The 10,160-nt window shown below is 41.1% G+C and overlaps 1 protein-coding gene across 1 annotated transcript in view; it reads right to left on the bottom strand.

Annotated features, from left to right (window-relative positions):
• The window catches only part of FRMD4B (FERM domain containing 4B), a 228,034-nt gene that overhangs the window by 27,130 nt on the left and 190,744 nt on the right, over nt 1-10,160 (bottom strand). Inside the window, 1 exon segment of the mRNA XM_011947154.1 lies at nt 1,475-1,551. Coding sequence (XP_011802544.1) covers nt 1,475-1,551 — 77 coding nt within the window.

Raw genomic sequence — 10,160 nt, 5'->3', positions numbered from 1 at the left:
ACCACGCCTGGCTAATTTTTTGTATTTTTAGTAGAGACGGGGTTTCACTGTGTTAGCCAGGATGGTCTTGATATCCTGACCTCAGGCGATCCGCCCAGCTTGGCCTCCCAAAGTGCTGGGATTACAGGCGTGAGCCACTGCGCCCGACCGGGATAAGATTTTAAAGATGCAGCAACCAAGTGTGGGATGAGCACCTAATTCAAGGTAAAAGAGCATTTCAAATCTAGGTAGATTTGGCTGGCTCTGACATTATCAGATAATGCACTTAATAATAATGGCTGAAAATATGCAAGTTCAAAACTGTCCAGAGTGCTGTTTGTACACCAGATGGAAAAAGGAAAGGGGAGGGGGGAAAAGGAGGGGGAGAAGGAGGAGGAGGAGGAGGAGGAGGGAGAGGGGGAGAGGGAAAGGAGGGTAGAAGGGAGGGAGGGGGAGTGAAAGAGAGAGAGAACAGGCAAGAGGCAGACAGACTGTGTGTGTATGATGCGTTACTAATGTTCTTCTGTAGGAATTTTGCTTATCTCTTCGGGTCACCTTTTTATCACAGGTATTTCCTCCCATCCCTCTGGCCTCTAACCATCCATAACCATCTTGGGACTGAAAAGTTCCCACTAAGGACTGATTAATAATTTCTCTTAAGGCCGGGTGCCATGGTTCAGCACTTTGGGAGGCCGAGGCGGGTGGATCACCTGAGGTCAGGAGTTCAAGACCAGCCTGGTGAAAGCCTGTCTCTACTAAAAACACAAAAATTAGCTTGGTGTGGTGGTGCATGCCTGTACTCCCAGCTACTTGGGAGGCTGAGACATCAGCATCATTTGAACCTGGGAGGTAGAGGTTGCAGTGAGTCAAGATTGCACCACTGCACTGCAGTCTGGGTGACAGAGTGAGACTCTGTCTTGGCAGGGGGGTGGGGGAGAAGAATTTCTCCTAAGATATTTGAGAACCAACATCCTGACTTCAGTTAATGTTGATAACTTGGCTTTTTTTTTCTTTTTTTTTTTTAATGACCAAGAACACTAACATTTTAAGTGAGCAAAAGATCTGAATAGACATTTCTCTACTAAAGATATACGAATAGCTGAGAAGCACATGAAAAGGTGCTCAGCCATCATTAGTCACGAGGGAAATGCAAATCAAAACCACAAGAAGGTACCACTTCAACCCACTAGGATGGCATAAACTATACATGCACACAAAACTAAAAGTAACAAGTGTCAGTGAGGATGTGTCGGCATTGGAACCACATATACTGCTGCTTGGGATGTAAAATGGTGCAGCACTTTGAAAAGCAGCCTTGCTTGCTGTTCATCAAAGGGTTAAAGATAGTTACCATTTGATCCAGCAACTCCACTCCTAGGTATATACCCAAGAGAAATGAAAACATATGTTCATATAAAAACGTGTACACATATGTTGATAGCAGCATTATTTGTACAGTAACTGGGTCACACAGAGAAAAGTCTTTGATCCTCACCTTCGGGGATCATGAACTTCAACAGCGAATTTTTTCTCTCGGAAATATAAGTTCTCCAGCTGTTTCCATTGGAATAACTAAAGAAAACAGAAAAGCCAGGCAGTGTTATTTATTCTTCTTTTTACTCAGTCTATAAATCAGCCTAATAATCAAACAATTATAAGTTCCAAGAAGGTACACTGATACGATGAAGTATGAATATGTGATTCAGCCTTTTTACAAATCAACTATGACCTGAAACTATTTTATTCCTTCTTCTGACAGCAATCTTTAACTAATAAGATTCACCTCGCCAATAAATCTTCCTTGAACAATAAAACCAACCATCTGTGGAAGAACATGTACACTATTTTTCCTCTGACTCAACTATATAATAAGGAAATCTGCACAGATTCCAGTAAGCACCAGCCTTCTCAAAGTTGTTGATTTCATAGTTAAATGGAAAGATATTCAAAGGGATATTTCAGTAACATCAGAGACTGAATTTCAAAAGAATGCAAAGTGAAAGTAAAACGGAACCCCCATGCAGGGGTGATTCTCTGAGATACCAGTTTCCTACCTATGAAGAGAGTTCCCCTAAATGCCACGGAAACCTAGCACCAGTAACTGGGGGCAGAGAAGGGGTAGAAGGGAACACCAGAGCCTCTTCTTGGTTTCTGAGCTAGAACCCCCAGTTTTTGAACATAGCTCGCAATGTCTGCACACTCTGATATAGACACTACTGATAGTCTATTGCTGTTGTCAGTTTGATTGGGAGAAACAAACTGTACTAGCAATGTGCATTTGAAAACCAAATAATTTGATAGAAAGCGGCTCATTCACAGAATTGAGGATGCCTTGCTGTGTTTTCTGGGCTGCTTCCTAAGCTCTTTATAAGACATTGTACTATCCTGAGCCTTGGTTTGTCCTGTCAACTTAGACTTCATGGTCAAATTCCTCTTCTCTGCCCCCAGACTTGATTAGGAAAATAACAGCACAGAGGTTTCATTATATTATTAGACTTTGGCTGGATTTTAAAATTACGTTCAAAGAATCTTAAAAGATTATTTTTAATAGTCTAAATAATAAGCACTTCTCTGCAATGCACTATCAGCAAAACCATTTCCTGACATACAGGAACCTAGGCTTTTCACAGACATGTAAACCTCATCATGTAAAGGAACAAAATGAGCTGAAGGTTTCTATACATATACTGGCATGGGAAAAAAAGTGTTCAGACTGGACCCCCCAATTTCAAACAGTGTAATTAACCAGTACACCCTAAAAACACAGCCCTCCGTGGTCTGCACACATAGCTGTCTATAACCACAACACTCACTCAGGTTCAAAGAGGAATTAATAAAAGTATAAAGCTACATACCCATTTCTTAAAATCTCCACAAACTTGAGGTTTTCATTTCTTTAAATCCAGAGGTTCCAAAAATGGGACAGAAATGTGAGGGAAAACCTCAGGGTTCTTCCAACCTCCCCCTCCCAGACGGCAGCTCCGGTGAGTTCTGAACTGAGTTTCATAAGACACTTAGGTGTAACTCAATTTCACAAACTGAGCCTCCCACGGCTGACACACTACTGACATCAGCAACTCTACTGAGTGACACCTCCCTGATTCTACTCTTTCCTCCCATCAGAGAGAGGAGGGCAAAGTTCTCAGTGGCAGATTTTCCCAGAAAAGAGATCTTTCTAAAATGCGGGGCAGCTGGGATTTGCCCGATACTTCCTGGGAAGTAAGTTGCTTTGAATCCAAGGACAAATTTCACTGGAGGCTGTTTTAGGAAGACATTTCTACCCTAGTTTACTCACCCTGGACATGAACAGGTTCTACAGGAAGAGTTACAATGCAGCTCAGCCGTGTTTTCCTTTGTGTCCATTCCCACACACATAAAAACCAGGGCTGGACTTGCAACATGATCTCTGAAAGTCACCACCTCCCCCTCTTATCACTTACAAATGTGAAACCCTAGTGCTTTGGACTCCATTCAGCCTGTCCCTGCACTGAGAGCAAATATGCTCCCTGCAAGGAAAAACTCTACTTAAAAGGTGAAGGACTTCGGCTTAGAGAGTTTGAAATAATTAGATTGTAACTGGATTTGCACAAGGTTATGGGAACAAGACTGGGTTTTAAGTATGAAAGGCAGAGAGCAGTTCATTTCCCCACCTGAAATCTTAAAAGTTTGTGCAAAGTATGATTTCATATATGTGCATATAATAGTATAAATGTGGATTGGAATGGTACAAAATTCAGTGATTGCTTCTGTGGGCAGATGGTATGAAGGGTACGTTGTATAGAAACTTCAATATCACTAGTAATGTTTTCTCTTATTAACAAAAATAGGATGAAGTAAATATGACAAAATATTAGTAACATCTATTTAAGTGGTTGTACAGGTATTGTCATATTTTTAGGACTCTTGGAATTTCTCAAAATTAAAATAATAAAAGTTTATATATATAAAATGAATATAGGTTGGCCTATTTTATACAAGAGTGAAATTTTCACTGTCTAATGAGTTGTAAGGTCCCTGTTTTAAACATTAAATATTATTACCATTTTAATTCTTTTCAATGTTTGAAGTTGCTAGGAAAATATTTCTCATTGTAGTGGTACTTGATCTAGCTGGCAGCTGGATATAAGCTGGCTTTTCTTTTGAAATTGCTGAAATCATTCTCCTATTGTGTTTTTTATTTCTGGACTCTTCATATCCAAGGGCCAGGATGCAGCTCTAAAAACGGCAATGGAGCTGAGGTGAATTCATTTGCTGAAAGATTGCTCATGCACCTTGCCTCAGACAGCACCTGGCACAGGGCAGGCAGTTGAATGGTGTTCATTCTCCTCCCTTTCTCCAGTGTTTATCTTAGAAGATAAATAAAAGGCACCCTCTGGTCAAAATCATGATGGGGCCGGGCGCGGTGGTTTGGTCAGGCGCAGTAGCTCATGCCTACAATCCCAGCACTTTGGGAAGCTGAGGTGGCTGGATCACTTGAGGTCAGGAGTTCGGGACCAGCCTGACCAACATGGTGAAACCCCATGTCTACCAAAAATACAAAAACTAGCCGGGTATGGTGCGAGAGCCTATAATCCCAGCTATTTGAGAGACTGAGGCAGGAGAATCACTTGAAACAGGTAGGCGGAGGTTGCAGTGAGCTGAGATCGCACCATTGCACTTCAACCCAGGCAACGAGAGTGAAAACCCATCTCAAAAACAAGAAAAGGCACGAGGGGATTTCAGACTAACGATCTGTATTTGAAGAAAGAGATCAAAGTTTAAAGGAAGATACAAGGAAGCTAAGTATGCTTCCCATTTTCTATTATTTGGACAATATTGGTGTCCATATAGGGTAGGACTATTACATATATGTATGTGTGTATATATATATAAAATATATGCATATGTATGTACAAATACACTTGCAATTTTCATATTAAAACAGAAAAATGTATTTTGCCCAAACCAAAATTTTCACTCTTGGAAATTAAAAAAAAGAAAGAGGAGCTTTATTTGTCCTGCAATACAATTAAGAGTATGGAAATAGAATGTTTTCTACAGTGATCATTATATAAGCATAATAATCATTAATGAGTATTTGTTATTGTCTATGTGGCACCTGCTAGTAGCTAAGAGTTTGAACACTATGTTGTTTTTAGATAAAATTTATGCTGCTAGTGATGAAAGGGAAGTAGTTGCAAGGTGAAAATAAAACTATAAATTAGGTCTTCTAGATTTCTTTCTGCTCTACGCTCATCTTGAATGATCAGTTGTGCCCTCTGGTATCAAAAGAAGGAAGTAAAGAGTGACCGAAGAATAATATCTGGGATTACTTTGCAATTGCAAAAGTAAATAGACAGATAGATAAAATATTAAAAGAGGAGCAACATAAATAACATTAACAAAGAGATAATCAAGAAATTACAACAGGAGGAGAATTTATCTTAAGGTAACAAATCTTATCTTAAAAAAACAAAGTGTCAAAAATTTAAAACTGACACACAAGATAGTGCTGGAATCCAGCCATATTTTGAAACTGAGCTATATAAAATATTGTAATCACAAGAAATTCCCTTAATCCTAAGATAAAGTGAAAAAAGTATGGATGGTTTTAGAATAATTTGCTGCAGATGATTACACTTTATTTAATGAAATGAATGTGTGGAATATTTAAGTCACTTTGTTGAAATCTATAATTAATAGTTAGATTCCACTCAAAGAACTACAAGAAATCACCTCTGCCCTGTCCCACCCCGCTATTACAATGGTTCCTAAATATCTGAGGCTACTGTCAAATTTCAGCAAAAAAAAAAAAAAAATATATATATATATACACACACACACTATAAGGAAAAGCAGAAGAACCTTCTGGAGACACGGTACTTGTATTTCAGATATGTATTTCAGTAGCTTTGGGAGTCATTCCTTCCTTTTAATCAACAGATATTTCTTGAGTGCCGTGTATGTTCGAGGTCTTGTTCTTGTTAGCAAGTAATGGACAGAGCCCCTCCATTGTGGGGCTCACAAGAACCAAATGAACCAAGTCAGATTGCCTTGGTTAGCATTCTGGTACTGCCACTTATCGCTGTGTGGTATTTGGCAAGCTGCTTAATTTTCCTGAATCTCAGTGTATGCATCTGTAAAATGGGACCACTAACACCCACCTCAGAGAGTTGCCAGAAGGGGTCAGGGAAACTATGTTTGCAAAGCACTTAGCCCAGTGCCTGGCTCAGAATCAAAATTAAGTAAGCAATAAAGTCAGCTGTATTTGTAATGAAGAACTCTCAGTTCACCTCTCCAATTTTATCACATGGAGGGCAGTCACTTAATAGCAGAAACAAAAGCAAAAACTGCTGTCTGGATCCCACATCTTTCCATTGTTGGGAAACAGTTGGGTTATTCGGTTAACATATCTGTGTCACTCAGACTTCCAATTCTGTGAGTTTCAGGCTTTATAAAAGCTGGCTGCTCTATTTCTATTTCATTGGGGGTTTCCTGATACACCCTCTAGGTAGGAAATTTGCTCACCGTTTCTGTATCATGGAGGACATAAACGAGGAGGGAGGGGCTGGTCACGGCACACCCCACAGGCAGACAAAGCAAACTCCCTCCTGCCCCGAGTACCCAGGAAAGGAGGAATGTGCCCCAGCATGTACAAAAATGCTGAGGAGTGTGTGCCTGCCACATGCTAGGAGGACCTCCCCGGGGGCATGAAAGACCCAGGGAAAGCCTTGGACAAAAAGGATCAAACTGTCTTTTTAAATCTTGATGAAATGAAAGTAGATGCCACCTAAAGGTTTCACACGAGGCCAGGACAGGAAAGACGTCAGGAGAGGCTTGGCTTTTTAATGGCAACTCACAGTACCTATAGGTTAATCATTGAACTGCAAATTCACCTGGAAATGACTACATTTGAGACAGTCACAGCTGCAGTGTATGACGGTACATTAGTGACTCACATGGTGGGGGATCCCCCTGCTATTATTGCTTGAAGCCAAACAAAATCACTATATTATTGATGTATTCTTTTTTCATTTTGAAAGAGTACATGTGGTGCATATACTGTTAGTACCTTCCAGAATTTCACAGAATTATAGGCTTCTATAAAGCCCAATTGATCTACCTTCTTTCCATCAAATGTTTATGTGACAAAGTCTCTGCCCTCAAGGAGGGTACAGGTTATCGAAGTGACAGTCATACAACAAATACGCACAGTTAACACCAACAGGGCCAGCTGGCATAAACTAAGTGCTCAGCTGTAGCACTAAGATGTTGCATCTATTATCTTACTGAGTCTTCCCAACAACCACATGGGGCAGTGCTATTTTAGCCTCACTGTGCAGAAGAGAAAAACTGAGACTCAGAGAGGTTTAAGTATATTGGCCAAGGTCACACAGCTAAATAGGGGCAGATAATGACACATAAATACAGCCAGGCTCCAAGATCCCCAGTGTGTGACCACAGCATGCCATTTCGCCTTTTTCACCTGGGAAGAGTGCTATACGGGCATCTGTTATGTTTTTAACAAAAAAAAAAAAAGAAAAAGAGAAAAAAAATAATTTTTTTCTTTTTTTTTTTTGAGATGGAGTCTCACTCTGTCACCCAGCTGGAGTGCAGTGGTGCCATCTCGGCTCACTGCAAGCTCTGCCTCCCAGGTTCACACCATTCTCCTGCCTCAGCCTCCCAAGTAGCTGGGACTACAGGTGCCCGCCACCATGCCCGGCTAATTTTTTCTATTTTTAGTAGAGATGGAGTTTCACCGTGTTAGCCAGGTCTTGATCTCCTGACCTTGTGATCCACCCACCTCGGCCTCCCAAAGTGCTAGGATTACAAGCATGAGCCATGGCGCCTGGCCCAAAGAAAAAGAGTAATTCTTATTTCTTCCTCAAATAAAAAAGAAAGCAATTATGGCAGCCATTTTTGGGATAGGATTGAGTCTTGAGTCCCTTTAATTTTTTTTTTTTTTTTTTAGATAGGGTATTGGTCTGTCACCTAGGCTGGAGCACAGTGGCATGATCACAGCTTACTGCAGCAGCCTCGACCTCTCGGGCTCAAGTGATCCTGTAATCTTGACATTCTGAGTACCTGGGACAACAGGTACATGCTACCACATGTGGCTAATTTTTTAATTTCTTGTAGAGATGGGGTCTCCCTATGTTGCCCAGGCTGGTCTTGAACTCCTGGGCTCAAGGAATCCTCCCGCCTTGGCCTCCTAAAGTGCTGGGATTACAGGCATGAGCCATCACACCCAACCTGAGTCCCTTTAATTTTTCTTAGTGATTCTCAACCTGTGGTGATTTTTGCACCCCTCCCACTCCTCCCAATCATCAACCTCAGGACATGTGGTGATGCTTAGGGACATTTTTGGTTAACACACTGGAGGGGAGGGTGCTAATAGCATCTAGAGAGTAGAGACCAGGGATGCTGCCAACATCTTACAGTGCACAGAATATGATGTCCCCCACAACAGAGAACAATTTGGCCCCAAATGTCTATGGTGCTGAGGTTGGGAAACCTTGACTCAGAGGATAATATTTGATGATACAACTAGGCTTTGGTAGGTGAAATGTGCTGATGAAGGATATAACAATTTTTACTCTGAAACAATGAATTCTGGAGTCCTATTTCTTTCAGCTATGGCTGTTCACATTGCTTTACATATGCAAATGCTACCCACTAGAGGGGCTTACAACAACTGACCAAACTAGAAGAGTCAGCTGTGCTGAACTAAAATCTCATAAAAGTACCCAAATGGTATACGCTCTGGTAGTGAATGTTTTTTTCAGATGTGAGCTCATAAACTTACAAATAAAACACCATATCTTGGCCAGGCATGGGGGCTCACACCTGTAATTCCAGCACTTTGGGAGGCCGGGGTGGGGAGATTGCTTGAAGTCAGGAATTCGAGACCAGCCTGACCAATGGTGAAACCCTATCTCCGCTAAAAATACAAAAATTAGCCAGGCATGGTGGCGTGTGCCTGTAGTCCCAGCTACTCGGGAGGCTGAGGCAGGAAAATTGCTTGAACACAGGAGGCGGAGTTTGCAGTGAGTTGAGATCACGCCACTGCACTCCAGCCTGGGCGACAGTGACACTCCATCTCAAAAAAAAAACAAACAAAACAAAAACCTATATCTTAAATGCAAGGACTAAAACTCTTGAATATTTTCAGCAAAGTTTAGATGAAGAAGTTCCGGGTATTAGGAAATATATAATGTAAAAACCAGACCACCTAAAAGGATGCCACCTCACCCAAGTTTCCTCTGTGGCCAAATCTCTAACCTTCCAGGGCTGATGTAATGACTTCCCGTTAAGATTGTCATCAGCGTGCTCACTGATGTATTTGATGCCACCAGGGCTGAGCTACTTCTCTGGGCACCAGTATAACTGTTACGGATATTTACAACTGGTATCCCTTCTTGCGGTTTTGTACCTAGTCTGGTTATTAAGTATTTTCAATAAAATACCTAATTTTGAATACATTCTTTCTTTCCAGATAGATTGGCAGGTACTTGATGACAGAGATTGTGGCTTTTTCCTTAAATGAGACAAAGAATATACAGTACTCATTCAGGGCCCCTGTAAATGCAATGGGCTTAATACGTTTTTTGTTTGTTTGTTTGTTTGTTTTTTTGGTGGAGGGGAGCATAAAATCAGGTACACTGCACTCTATAGTTAGAAATGTAGGGATAGATGAATTTGACAACTTAAGCTTATCACTGAAGCCTTGTTATAAAAAAAAAAGTCCCAAACCAGCCAATCACTGGTCACAAGCATATAATAAAGAAACTTTGGACAAGCACGATGGCTCACGCTTATAATACCAGCACTTTGGGAGGCTAAGGTGGGAGGATCACTTGAGGCCATGAGTTCAAGATCACTTTGGGCAACATAGTGAGACCCTGTCTCCATAACAGATTTCAAATAATTAGTGGGACACGATGGCTCGTGCCTATAGTCCTAGCTACTTGAAAGGCTGAGGTGGGAGGATTGCTTGAATAGAGGAGTTTGAGGCTGCAGTGAACTAGCATCATGACTCTGCACTCCAGCCTGGGCAACAGAGTGAGAATCTATGTCTTAAAAAAAAAAAAAAAGAAAACAAAGGAAATCTTTACCGTTTACACCTCTTCATAGAACTATTTTTTACAGTGCTTTATGTACTAATTGCTTTTCTCTGCATTCAGACTAGTCAATCCTATTTA

This window comes from Colobus angolensis, unplaced genomic scaffold, assembly GCF_000951035.1.
Source record: "Colobus angolensis palliatus isolate OR3802 unplaced genomic scaffold, Cang.pa_1.0 Scaffold26, whole genome shotgun sequence".
NCBI lineage: Eukaryota > Metazoa > Chordata > Mammalia > Primates > Cercopithecidae > Colobus > Colobus angolensis.
Note: the sequence above shows the minus strand (reverse complement) of the source record. Positions and strands in the feature narration are given on the sequence as shown.